At 49.7% G+C, this 14,103-nt stretch overlaps 1 protein-coding gene across 6 annotated transcripts in view; it reads right to left on the bottom strand.

Annotated features, from left to right (window-relative positions):
* Positions 1-14,103, bottom strand: part of LOC146870713 (apoptotic chromatin condensation inducer in the nucleus-like) — an 851,523-nt gene that overhangs the window by 223,999 nt on the left and 613,421 nt on the right. For all 6 annotated transcript variants that reach the window (XM_085646186.1, XM_085646194.1, XM_085646198.1 and 3 more), the window contains 2 exons: positions 9,329-9,436; positions 8,638-8,968 (listed from right to left, as the gene is read on the bottom strand). In XM_085646186.1, the coding sequence (XP_085502312.1) occupies positions 8,638-8,968; positions 9,329-9,436 (439 nt within the window). The remainder of the gene's footprint in view (positions 1-8,637; positions 8,969-9,328; positions 9,437-14,103) is intronic.

Raw genomic sequence — 14,103 nt, 5'->3', positions numbered from 1 at the left:
CCTCAGCCTGGGCTGAGGTTGAGTTAAAGGCCCATGCAGCCATGCTGGGCATCCCTGAATTGGTGTGTGTGCAAACCAGAGCACAGAGCAAGAGGAAGGGTGAAAAAGTAGGTTTGGAGCCTGGAATAATGGCCCAACCAACCAAGAGGAAGGGCAAGAAGACTGGGGGACCAGCTTCTGTACAGCCAAACACTCAGAACCCCTCTCCCCCTGGAGAGGATGTGGATACCCCTGAGGGAACTGAGTCCATGGAGCTTGACCCTTACCAGGTTGAACTCTTGGGCCCAGGGGGACCCTCTAGGGAAGAGCTGTGCCAGGGTCAGCGAGACTGTCCCACTCTTGAAAGCCTGAGACAACAAGCTGCTTCAGAAGCCAGGGGAGATGTCAGTGGTACCCACAGAGCTTATTGGGAAGAGGGATTACTGTATGCTGAGGCAAGAGACCCCACTCCTGGAGCCACCAGGAGGGTGGTAGTGCCACAGAAGTACAGGGAGTTCCTCCTAACTTTGGCTCATGACATCCCCCTAGCTGGACACCTGGGGCAATCCAAAACTTGGGAAAGGTTAGTGAGTCACTTTTACTGGCCCCAGATGCACCAAAAGGTGAAGGAGTTTGTCAGCTCCTGTGTTACCTGTCAGGCCAGTGGCAAGACAGGTGGCCACCCAAAGGCCCCCCTCATTCCACTACCAGTGGTGGGGGTCCCCTTTGAAAGGGTAGGTGTGGACATTGGGGGTCCACTTGAACCTCCCACAGCCTCAGGGAACAAATTTATTCTAGTAGTAGTGGATCATGCTACTAGGTACCCTGAAGCAATTCCACTTAGGACTACTACAGCTCCTGCAGTAGCCAAGGCCCTGGGACTGTGGACTCTGTACACCCTGTACCTATTAGGGAACAGAATGAATATGCTACTTACCAGTATGCATCTGTTCTTGGCATGTAGGGCTGCTGACATTCATATCTGTGCATAGATCGCCGCCTAGTGTTGGGTCCGGATGTTTGCACGTTGTTGTCCTGGAAGAGTCTTCGAAGTATCCTTGGATAGGTGACTCCTCCCCTGGACTACAGTGCGCATGGGCATCCTCTCCATCCTCAGATTGTTTTTCGCCATTGTGGCAGTGATGGAGTAGATACAGAAAGTGATGACCATGCTTGCAGTAATTCTGAGAGCTGCAGCTGCGACAGGCGCCGGGGAGGAGGGAGGGCGATATGAATGTCAGCAGCCCTACATGCCAAGAACAGATGCATACTGGTAAGTAGCATATTCAGTTCGAGGCATGTGGGCTGCTGAATTCATATCTGTGCATAGAATACATAGCAGTGCCCTCTATTAGCGGCGGCTACCCGTGCCAGCTGCAGCGGTCTGAAAAAGTGTCTTGAGAACAGCCTGTCCTACAGCTGCCTGCTGTTTTGACTGCACATCTACACAATAGTGTTTTGTAAATGTGTGTGTAGTGGACCATGTGGCTGCTCTGCATATATCATGCAGGGGAATATTTCCTAGGAAGGCCATGGAAGCCCCCAACTTACGTGTTGAGTGGGCTCGTGGTGGAATAGTTAATGTGCGTTTTGCCTTTTGATAACAGATTTGAATACACTTAACTATCCATCTGGCTATCCCTGCTTTGGAGATGGCGTTACCTTTGTGGTGTGGGGCAAAGGCAACGAACAGTTGTTTTGTCTTCCTGAATGGTTTAGTCCTGTCGATGTAGTACATGAGGGCCCTCCGTACATCTAGTGTATGTAGTGCCCTTTCTGCAACAGTTTGTGGGTTTTGGAAGAAAACGGGCAGTTCAATAGTCTGATTCATGTGGAACTGCGATATTACCTTGGGCATGAATTTGGGGTTGGTACGTAGTACGACCCTGTTGGCGTGAACCTGAATAAATGGCTCTTGAACGGTTAGTGCCTGGAGTTCACTAACTCTTCTTAGGGAAGTGTTCGCTACTAGGAAGGCCACTTTCCAGGTAAGGAATTGAATCTCGCAGGAGTGTAGAGGTTCAAAGGGTGGACCCATCAGGCGTGTGAGGACCAAGTTGAGGTTCCACATTGGAGCCGGTGGGTGACTAGGTGGAATGACTCGTTTGAGCCCTTCCAAGAATGCTTTGATGGCAGGCACTCTGAATAGAGAGAGGTGCTGCCTGGTTTGCAGATAGGCTGATATTGCGGTCAAATGGACACGTATAGAGGTGTACGCCAGATTGCATCGGTATGGGTGTAAGAGGTAACAGATGATGTTGTGGATGGATGCGTCCAGCGGGTTGATGTCATTATTACCGCAATAAATGACGAACCTTTTCCATTTGGCTGCATAGCAAGCCCTGGTAGTGGGTCTCCTGGCCTCCTTGATGATGTCCATACAGTCAGGTGGCAGGTTGAGATAGCCAAACTCTAGGACTTCAGGAGCCAGATCGCCAGGTTCAGCTGTTGCGGATCTGGGTGCTGAACCTCTCCATGGTTCTGCGTCAAATGCGCGGATTTGATCCGCAGCCTTTGATGCGGCACCACGGAAAGTTCGAGGAAGGTGGTGTACCACGGCTGGCGTGCCCACGTGGGAGCAACTAGGACGAGTGTCAGGGAGTGTTGTCGTAGTTTGCGAGCCACCAGCGGTATCAGCGGCGCTGGGGGAAAAGCGTACGCAAATCTGCCGGACCAGTTCTTCCATATTGCATTGCCCTGCGACTGCGGATGTGGGAATCTGGCGGCGAAGCTTTGGCATTTTGCGTTTTCGCGAATAGGTCTATCTCTGGATGACCCCACTGCTGGAAGTACGGTTGGAGTACTGATGGGTGTAACTCCCACTCGTGCATCTGGTGGCTGTGTCTGCTGAGCAGATCCGCCATCTGGTTGTCCTTGCCAGGGAGGTGTTCCGCCATGAGGAACATGTTCCTCTGAATGGCCCACTTCCACATGCTCTGAGCCAGATGAGACAACTGTGGAGAGTGTGTTCCTCCCTGCTTCTGTATGTAGTACATGGCAGTCATGTTGTCCGTCCGGATCAACACGACTTTGTTGCACAGATGTACTTTGAATGCCTTCATGGCCAGGAAGATTGCCATCAGTTCCAGAAGGTTGATGTGCATCTTCTTCTGTTGTGTTGTCCATAGTCCCTGCACTGTGTAGTGGAGTACATGAGCTCCCCATCCCTGGAGAGACGCGTCCGCTGTCAGTACTATTTGCGGAACAGGCTCTTGGAACGGTCGGCCCTTGCAAAGGTTTTGTGGATTCCACCAATGCAGAGAGTTGTATGCCCGACCGCTCACCAACACTAGGTCTTTCAACTGTCCTTGAGCCTGATTCCACTGACGTGCTAGGCACTCCTGAAGTGGGCGCATATGTAATCTCGCGTGCGGGACTATGAAGATGCAGGAGGCCATCATGCCTATCAACTGCATAAACACTCGCGCTGGAAGCGAGTGATTGGGTTTGAACTTGGAGATCAGCAGTTGTATGCTGTTGATCCTCACTAAATTTGGCTGAGCTGTGGCCGCCAGAGTGTCTATAGTCGCACCTAGGTACTGTTGTACGTGTGCGGGCTGGAGATGGGACTTTGGGTAATTTAGTGAGAATCCCAGACTGTGAAGAAGGTGAATGGTGCGGGACATGTGGCTTGCACATTGCTGGGCTGACTTCGCTTGAACGAGCCAGTCGTCTAGGTAGGGGTAGACGTGTATATGCTGCCTCCGTAAATGTGCTGCCACCGTAGCTAGGCACTTCGTGAAAACCCTGGGCGCTGTTGTCACGCCGAAGGGAAGGACTTTGAACTGATAGTGCTGCCCCTGAACAGTGAACCTGAGGTATTTTTTGTGTGAGGGGTGGATGGGTATGTGAAAGTACGCATCCTTGAGGTCCAGTGAGGCTAGGAAGTCTCCCTGCTTGAGAAGCGGAAGGACTTGCTGTAGGGTGAGCATTTGAAAGTGCTCTGAAAGAATGTACTGGTTCAGGGGTCTCAGGTCTAATATAGGCCTGAGCGACCCGTCCTTCTTTGGAATTAAAAAGTAGAGGGAGTAAACCCCCGTACCCTGCTCGTGGATGGGGACGACCTCTATAGCGCCTTTTAGAAGCATACTTTGCACCTCTTGCTGTAAGAGCGTTAAGTGCTCTGAGGACATAGGACGGTTTCTTGGTGGTATTGTGGGTGGAGTGGAGGTTAACTCCAGACAGTAACCGTATTTTACAATATCTTTGACCCACCTGTCCGTGGTGATGGAGTTCCACGTGGACAGGAACCTTTGTAGTCTTCCCCCGACAGGTGTTATGTGGTCGGGAGGAAGGGAGAGGGCGTCACTGCTTGTTCTTGGGGGAGGACCTGGTGTTGCCGTAGCCACGTCCCCTGCCCTTTGTACTGGAGCCACGATATCCACCTCGGGTGTTTTTATCGTAGGTGGTCTGTGTATTGCCTTTGTTATACGTTTGTTGTGACCCCTGTCCTCTACCTGCCCCCTTGTTTCCGGGGCGACGAAAGGAGCCGCTCCGAAAGGACTGAGTTTGGAGGGCGCCCATGGACTTTGCAGTGTCCGTGTCCTTTTTTATCTTTGAGGGTGGTGTCAACCTCTGGGCCGAATAAATAGTCGGGGTTGACGGGCTGGTTCAGTATGTTGTTTTGTACCTCAGGCTTGAATCCTGAGATTCGTAGCCAGGCATGTCGTCGCAGCATGACGCTTGTGTTTATGGCCCTGGCAGCCGTGTCTGCAGCATCTAGTGCACATTTGATGGAAGCATTTGTGAGTAGCTGTCCCTCTCTGATAAGAATTTCTGCACCTTCTTTGAACTGGTCAGGGAGATGTTGGAGTAGTTGCTCCAATGTGTCATAGTGCGCTCTATCGTAGCGCGCGAGGAGCGCTTGAGTGTTGGCTATGCGCCATATGTTGGCAGCCTGGGCGGCAACTCGCTTGCCGGAGGTCTCTAGCACCTTGGACTCTTTGTCCGGGGGAGGAGCGTCACCTGTCGTTTGCGAGTGTGCCCTCTTGCGAGCATTCGCTACGACGATGGAGTCGAGTGGTAATTGTCCTTTGATGTAAGTAGGATCCCCAGGTGCTGATCTGTATTTTTTATCAATCCTGGGGTTTATCACTCGTGCCCTGGTGGGTTCCTTGCTGGTTTGAGGACCCCCTTCAGCATTGGCAGAGTTTTTACATGTCTTTCTGAGGATGCAAAAGTGTCCATTAGAAAGTCATCCTCGATGGTATCTGAGTGAAGCTGTACCCCATGGTTATTTGCAGCACGTTCAATAAGAGCGTTGAACGCCGCAGTATCCTCCGTGGGAGATGTTTTTGCCCCATAGATTTGTGGGTCCTGTGTATCGAGAGGTGCACTGGGGTCTGCAGGGTCGCCCCAAGTTTGATCAGGGTCCTGCTGGTCATCAGGGTCTGTGTCTACATGGTAGGGTGCTTGGTCATCCATGTAGTCCTCCAATGCATCCGTGTCGGAGCGTGTGGGGGAGAACCGGTGTGGATCCTGGTAGGAGGAATGGAACGGTTCATAAAGGAGAGGTTCTGATTCCACAGGCAGCTTCCTTTTTAGTGGGATCCTGAAAGGGTCCAATGGCGGTTCCGAAGTTATTCTTCGGTCGTGGAGAATCATCCTGCCAGTGTCGGCGTCGATGACACGTGACGGAGACGTCTCGTCCGGTGGAACCGGAGTCTGGGTAACCCGTGTCCTGAGTTGGAACATCTTCGGGATTGTTGACGGAGGCAAGCCGAAGGTAATGTTGGCTGGCCCCGTAGAGGTTGCTGGAGCTCCGATCGGGCCGGAACCCGACGGGTCTTTGAGGGCCGCCGTGGTTTTGTTGCTTTGCGTCGCAGCAGGCCGCACTTGGGGCGTCTTTGAGGCTTTGGCACCGGGCAGGTTCGTAGAGCCGGGCGTGGATTTTTTCGGTGCCGGCGGGTCCTCGAGTCGAGGTGTGGAGATCACCGTCGACGTCCTCGATACGTGAGGCATCGGCGTCGTCGAGGGAGCGACGCGAGGCGAAGCAGGCGGTATTGCCCTCGGTGTCGTTGGCGTCGGTAGCCGAGTAGGTTTCTCGGTGCCGATGGCCTTTTTCCGTTTGTCGACTCCGATGTCGCCCGATTCCAGTTCGGCACCGAAGTCCCTCTTGGTGCGGTCGGTGCCGACGCGTTGCGCTGGCGTCGAAGGCGTGGAAGGCCTCGATCCGACCAGCGCCACTTTCAGTTTCGGTTTCGTATGAACCGGAGCAGCTTTCGGTTTCGGTTTTGTGGTAGGGAAACCAGCTGGCTTATGCAGCAATGGCTGCCGCTGAACGTCCGAGGCCGGGCCCGAGGGCGGGGCCGAAGAACTACGGGATGGGTCTCGGGTAAGGCCCGAAGGCGATCCCTCGACCGGAGCCAAAGGCTGTGGCGCTGGTCTTTCTTCGGTTTGAACAGGTAGGCCTTGTTCATCATTGGAGCTACTCTCTTCGGCCCCTAAGGCCTCCTCGTCGTCTCCTACCTCGGTGTCGTCTTCACCTCTGTGGAAGAGTGACTCGTCGCCCTCGTCCGATCCGGGGTCGTGTTCGGAAACGGGACTGGAGGGTATGACTTCTAATTCTTCGACGTCGGCCTCGTCAAAGATGTCTGTTGGGGCCGGTGCCGCGCCTCGAGTCTCGCCGCTCTACGGTTCCTTAGAGTCTTCTTGGAACGGAACCGGGCACAGGCCATGCATGTCGATTCGTCGTGGTCCGGCGAAAGGCATTTGTTGCACACCGGATGGACGTCGATGTGTGGGTACTTCGCATTGCATACCGGACACCTTTTGAATGGCGTCCTGGATTCCATCGTCGAAGTAGTCGATGGACAGGTAAATGCGAAAGAAGTCGGTGCTGAAAGTTAGTAAACTAACAAAATGCTATCGAAACCCGATCGATAAACAGTACCGACGCGAACTAAAGGCCTTTTGGCCTCGACCAAATATTTTCCTAACTTGAGCTAAGATAGCACATCCGAACCCAATGGCGGAAAAAAACAATCTGAGGATGGAGAGGATGCCCATGCGCACTGTAGTCCAGGGGAGGAGTCACCTATCCAAGGATACTTCGAAGACTCTTCCAGGACAACAACGTGCAAACATCCGGACCCAACACTAGGCGGCGATCTATGCACAGATATGAATTCAGCAGCCCACATGCCTCGAACTATACAGAGCCACTTTCTCACAGACTTTGATAGTCATAAGTGTGGAAGGTTTTTTCATGTAGCTTAGGCTACTTTACTTCCTGGTTTTGTGTTACCAAGGGTTTTTGGTTATTTGCATAATTTTTGCTTTTTTATGTACCGTGGGACTCCCACTCAGACGACGGGGAATGATTCAGGCATGTGACTCTATGAAAGACACCCTAAATACTGAAGAAGAGAAAACTTCCTTCCATGCTGCTGCATTCTTTTTAAAAGAGCAGCTGGGGAAGTCTTCCTCTCTGCGACGAATTCTGCTGTGCACTCCTGCAGAGGTGCTGGGCGCTGTCAAAGTGTAAGGTGCGCGCACCTTACAGGGAACATAGGTCATCGCCTACTTGGCATCCTCTGGGGCTTATGTGTCTGCCAGTGTCGACTTGTGCTTCGGTGCCGGAGGTTCGGTTGGTGCTTCAGTGCTGGGGTAGTGCCAGAGCCGTTCCTGTGCTGTGGCCTTGCTGCTCGATTGAGAAAGTTCTAATCCCTTTTCAGGTTCGTTCGAGGCATGCTCACAGTATTGGCCTGAGACCAAGGGCTGTGGTGTGGTGGAGTGGAGTGCAAGATATTCTTTACACGGGGTCGAACATACTCACGGCAGGTACAGTCATCTTGGTCCTTGAACCAGATACAAGGATCAGCCTCAGCAATGTATGCCCCTCTTCATGCACTGGAGCGTGTTCTTCCCCAAAGGATGAATGTGGGCTGGTGTTGACCACCCTAACTCTTACTAGAGCTCTTGCTTCCATTTCAATGTCGCTGTTGTGCGGAAAATCCGCTTTGGTCGCCAGTTCCATGGTGTGTGCTAGGCATCGATCCCTACGGATCCGAAGTGTCCTTTTGTTTTCAAACAATGCGCATGCCGTGCCATCGTACTCTTTGTACCCTGGAGATAGGCACAAATGACACTTCGTGTGTCAAAGTATGCATATTGACCCTGCACCAAACCTCATTTCCAAACCAACTCAAGATGGCAAAAGTGTGAGGAATGCGATTCACAGCATGATACACTGCAAACATGACAGGACCAGTACAGGAGACTGCACACTAACCAGTGATTGCCAAGTACACCATAAATGTTTCACAAAGGGCAATACCGCTCTACTCAGAAAAAACTGAGCTGCACCTTTAAACCTCCTCATAGCAGAGTGCACAGCGCGGGCAGTTCGTTTTCCACAGTGGTGCTACACACCCCAAAACATGGCCTTAATCCTGGTTTCCACATTTGTAACTTCGCTCTAGTAAGCTTCAACTTATAGTACAACTTCTCAACTTCTGTGGTTCAGCACTTCAGAGCATTTTTTTTTTAATTCACAGATTAGGCTTTTCTGCTTTTTACTGGATGCTAATAGAGTAAATCTCAAACAGATTCAACAATGCATGCATATCGCACATTCATTTGGAACATTTCATTAGCCAACAGCTAAAACCTGACAAACCACTCAAGTTAGAGTGGCAGGCATAACGGTCAACTCACCTTTTTCTTTCTTCTCGCTCTTCTTTTCCTTGGACTTGGCGCGTTCCTTTCGACGACGGTCACGGGAGCGAGACCTTGAGCGAGGGGGTGCCTCTCTGACTTTGTCACGGTCCCACTCCCGTTCAGCCCTGGTGCGCTCACGCCTTTCCATCTCTCGCTCCCTCTCAGCCCACTGCTCACGTGCATACCGCTCTGGTTCTCGATAATCCACATGGTGCATAAGTGCTGGTGGCGGTAACATCCGAGGGTGAGCCTGAGGTTTTGGTTTCAGCGGCTCTTCCACTTTTGGTGGCTGAGGGCGGTCTACCAAAAGGCCCTTGTGATAGTCCAGCTGGGCAACCCAGAGAGGCATGAAAAAAAATCACACTCAGACATAGGAAACTGTGGTCAAATAAGGCAAATACAAATGGAAGTGGAGCCAGAGGGTGAAGGACAAATGATAGTGTGACAAAGCGCATAAGAGGGTGAGCAACTAACCTAATTAATGAGTTAAGAGGAATGTGAATATGGGGGCTAAAGGGTTTAAGCAGAGCCAATAAGGAAGAGTAGCAGCCTAAGTTGTAAAGGTTAAAAGGAAGCAGGCACAGTTTTGGAGTGTAGTTTTTCAGGCAGATGAACATTTTAAGTGACATTTTAAAAGATATGAGAAACAAAACTATTTATATTTGAGAAACACTTCTCATTCCCATACCTCACTCTGCTCTGCATAGTCAGCATAAAGGAATTTCGGGTTGGATTGTGGCCACTTCACTCCATGAAGAGTGTTTCTTGTTGCTATCGCTTCCTCCAACGTTGAGTACTGGTTGGTGGTAAAAAAGGATGGTAATTAAAGAAAAACAAGAAAGCATCTTGAAGACAACTCCATAGAGGCATGCCTAGGCAGCTTTCTGATCACAGTATATGAAACTGCAAACATGCAGGACAGGAAGGTCTATATAGGGTTGTGTGTATGTCTTCTGAACACCGGAAAGGGAAAGTACTGAAGCACAGGATTCCACTTGATGCTGGGGACGCATGTATGTAAGACATTTTTAACTGGTCTGTAACTCCAGTTCTCCAGTGTTGGTATGTTTCATAGATTCAGACGCTTTAATAATTCCCCGTCAGCTGTAAATACTCATTTTAAAATGGCTATAGTATAGGCTTAGTAGCACACCCATCTCCTTTAATGCAATCCAAGCTTCAGCCAATGAGGTGGATGTGCTGAGCGCTGTACTCCTAACTAGAGGCTACCAAGGATCAGATTTCAGAGCACATGTGAAGAATACACAATAGTTAGTGAGCCTCCAACCATGAGAGAGGAAGAACTACATGTGAATCTATGCAAGATACCAACACTGGAGTCACATGTAATTAGCTAATTTCTTCTCCAACATTGGACCATTCGTAGAGTTACATGCTTGAATCAGAGTAGCAAGTAGTCACAGAGGTAATCAATAAGCAGAAAGCAGCATGATCTGCAATTAAACATGGCCCACTGAAGAAACTGCTGCTATGTCCAAGTCCTTGCAGTAGTGTTTGGTCAATGTGAGCTTGTACTTCTATGGAGCTGGTCAGCAAAGATCTGGAAGAAAGACTTCTGTACAGGTGTGCCTTTACCTCCTGTGGTCCTTAGCTTTCGTAAGACAATACATGATGCAAGCTGAGTGTCAGCTGATCAAAACTGGTGAGGTTTTGCCAATCAGTATCCGTGAGCAGACCTTCCTCCGCACCCTGGCAATGAGGGTAAATGGCACAAGTAACATGTTCAATCATGTAATCAAGAAATCTTTGCAGATTCAACCCAGCTGCCAATATCTGCATGCGTATTTAAAGCAAAATGCTGTTCTGAAGTGCAGCAAACAGATGTATAGTGGGAAGGCCCTACTTTCTGAAGATCTTACATAGATAATCTCAATGGAGCTCCCACTTGCGCAATGATCTTCCTGAACCAGTCAGATGTTTCACGGAAATGCCAAATCTGTTATGTCCCACTCTCACAGGAGTAGCAACTACTCCAGAGTGCGATGCTTAGGAATTGTGTTTGTCAATGAAGTTCACGGATATCGTCCGTTCCGAAAGCATGACTGCCAAATGTGGCATGAGCACTTGAGGCAAAGTGGATGACTCACCGCTTCAAGATGTGTGTGTGAAGCGAGCAATATCAGACTGAAAGGGAAGGCTGTGAACTGGCAGTGATTGGGGAGGAATTCTTGAAGGGCAACCAACTGAAATGAATCTTTAGGAACTTGATTTTTCAGAAGTCCAGAGTCAATTTAAATTTTCCTGTTTTCTTCTTCACATGGAATCATCTGAACTACAAGCCTGGTACCTTGGTTTCCCTTGAGAAGAATTTCCTACTGTGTTCACGTAGATGCAGGTGGTGTTTCAACCGGAGTGGGCGATGGTGAGGTTTCTGTAAGAAATCCAGGGTGAGTCCTGACTACACAATATGTAGTACCCAACTGCGAATGGTGATTAAATATTTGGGAGCGAAGGAAGAGATCATTCGTACATGGCCTGCATGGGGGCAGCATCAAATAGTCAGGCGACTGTATGGTCGACAGCGCAACTGAAAATTCCCCTTCTTGCCGAACCCACTCAGATAGGTTTGCCAGATTTAAGTTGTTTGAAGAATAACTTATCATATCAGGATGCCTGTATCGATCGTACAGATTGCCTTGTCCTGCTTACTGGTGTAGGTGCCTCAGTATGCTTGGTGCGGCGGAGGACGACACCTAGGAAGCAAGCAGTAATCGGTCTGTATTGCTGATTATGCGCAGAGCATCATTTACATGCTTTACAAACAGTCTGCCCATCAAAGTGCATGTCCAGTATCTTAGCCTGTACCTCTGGGCAAAAAGAGGTAGATTTGAGCTAGCCTCCTCTCCCAAGGACGGCAGTTCCAGCCAGTTGAATAAAGAACACATTTGATATATACATGGCAGCACTGATGATGGCTGTAGAGGTGTTGGTTTCTTTCGTGGCCATGGCTCTCACCCTACACCTCTATCAATGTATCCTCTGCCTCAACGCGCTCTCACACCAAACCCTTACTTTACTACAAAATAACCCTTCCTAGACTGCCCTCCAACACACTTCCAGGCTCACTCCAAACATTAGTTAACTACTATGATTACCAAATAACCCTACTACATTTTGCCTCATGTTTTCTCTCCTTTGATTCATCCCAAACCTCATTTTCGACTCTGATTCTCTTTCTCCCTAATCCACTTAAAAAGATCTGCCCCCTACCGGGAGAGCAGGACCTTTGGAGTGGAGGTCAGACGCTGGGCAGAGGACCTCAAGGTTCGTTGAGGTGTATAGTGCTGAAATCTTTCCCTAAGTTAAGGAGTTCCTATCTTATGAAAGGCTTTAAAGACCAAAACTAACGCTTTGAAATGTATCCTCTTCCGAACCGGCAGTCCAGCCAGAAAAATGGGTCTGGCCGCCACATTCTGGACCACCTGCAATCGGCCAAGTAAATAGGCCCAAGTACAGGGAATTTACATAATCCAGTCTGGAGACCACCAAGGCCTGGACTACCGTTTTCCTGTGAGAGACTGGGAGCAGGGGGAGAAAGTTCCTCAGCATTCTCAATACCCCAAAACAGGTCCCAGCCACCGATTGGATCTGAACCTTCATAGAGAGGGTGGCGTCCAATTTGACCCTGAGATTTTTCACCGTAGTGACTGAAGATGTGGAGGGAGAATGAATGTTGTCTCCGCAAGTGTGCGGCTACTACCGCAAGACACTTTGTGAAGACCCTGGGTGCTGCGGTTACTCCATATGGGAAAACCTTGAACTGATAGTGTTGGCCGTCCACTGTGAACCTTAAATATTTCCTGTGAGCAGGGTGTATAGGAATATGGAAGTAGGCGTCCTTGAGATCTAAAGTAGCAAGGAAGTCACCTTGTTGAAGCAGTGGAAAGACTTGTTGAAGAGTGATCATGTGAAAGTGGTCTGCTGACTATGTAGAAATTGAGAGGTCTGAGAGTACCGTCCTTTTTGGGGATTAGAAAGTACAGGGAGTAAACCCCTGTCCCTTGATGATGTAGGGGAACTGGTTCTATTGCATGCTTTTGAAGCAGTGAGAGAACTTCCTGTTTGAGGAGCGTTAGATGTTCCGTGGACATGGGACGCTGTTTGGGCGGTACGTTGGGGGGAGTTGCGGTAAGTTCCAGGCAGAATGCCATATTGGATAATTTATCTTACCCACCTGTCTGTAGTGATGGAGTTCCAGACGGGTAGGAACTATGAGAGTCTCCCTCCAACCGGAGTGGTGTGTAGGGAAGTCATTGTTTGGTAGTGGGGGAGGTCCGATTGTTGTTACCTCGACCTCTCCCTTTATTTCCCCTGTACCCACCTCTGAAATATTCCATGTTGGGGGATGTTTGTGTGGGGCTTTTGTAGGAGGAGGAAGCAGTGTGTGCTGATGTTTTTGGACGCGCCCCTATAGAAGGAGCGATAATAGGAGCCTCGTGACGATGGAGACTGTAATGCTCAAATAGATTTTGCAGTGTCTGTCATTTTTTCATTTTTTCTAAAGCTGTGTCTACAGCTGTGCCAAACAGGTGTTCTTGGCCGAACGGCTGATTTAAGATAGTCGTTTGCACTTCTTGTTTGAAACAAGAAATGCTCAACCATGCATGTCTGCGTAGTAAGACACTGCTGTTGACAGATCTAGATACGGTGTCTGCTGCATCGAGGGCACATTTAATGGATGCATTTGTAATTAGCTTGCCCTCCAGGACCAGATCATGGGCTTTGGCCTTCTATTGGTCAGGCAAATGTTGTATTAGGTCCTCAAGCTCATCGTAGTGAGCCCTATCATACCTGGCAAGCAGTGCTTGTGCATTAGCTATCATCCAGTGATAAGCTGCCTGGGAGGCAACTCGTTTGCCTGAAGCGTCTAGCAGTTTAGACTCTGTCTGGAGGTGGAGCATCACTGGAGGTTTGAGAATTGGCACGTTTCCTTGCATTAGACACTACCAAAGAATCTAAAGGGAGTTGTACTTTAATGTACGTGGGATCATTGGGGGCGGGTTTATATATTTGGTCAATGCGAGGATTGAGAATTCTGGCCCCGACAGGGACTTTGAAGACGTCTGGTGCGTGTTTAATGACCCCTTTTAGCATGGGCAAATGTTTGTATTGTCCTTTGTGACTGGGCAAAAGTATCTACCAGGAAGTGTTCCTCCATGGGGTCTGAATGCATTTGTACAGGGGCAGCCCCATCAATAAGCTGACTAAACCCTATGTGGTCATCTGGAGGAGATGGCCGTGTTGGGTATGCATCGGGATCAGGAAGTTCTGGAGGGTCTGCAGGATCATTGTAATCTGCCCATGTGTCCTGTGGTATAGCAGTGTCATCATCAGGGTCATCTAAAGGGTCATTATGTCCCCCCGCCCCCTGGGTAATCATCATCCTGTGGTGGTAGTGAGTATGGAGAGTCAAGGAGAGTGTATGGGAGACTTTGTAGGAGA

The sequence above is a fragment of the Triturus cristatus genome, chromosome 1_1 (genome assembly GCF_964204655.1).
Source record: "Triturus cristatus chromosome 1_1, aTriCri1.1, whole genome shotgun sequence".
NCBI classification, from domain to species: Eukaryota; Metazoa; Chordata; class Amphibia; order Caudata; family Salamandridae; genus Triturus; species Triturus cristatus.
The sequence above is the reverse complement of the archived record's forward strand: the minus strand, read 5'-3'. Positions and strand labels throughout refer to the sequence as shown.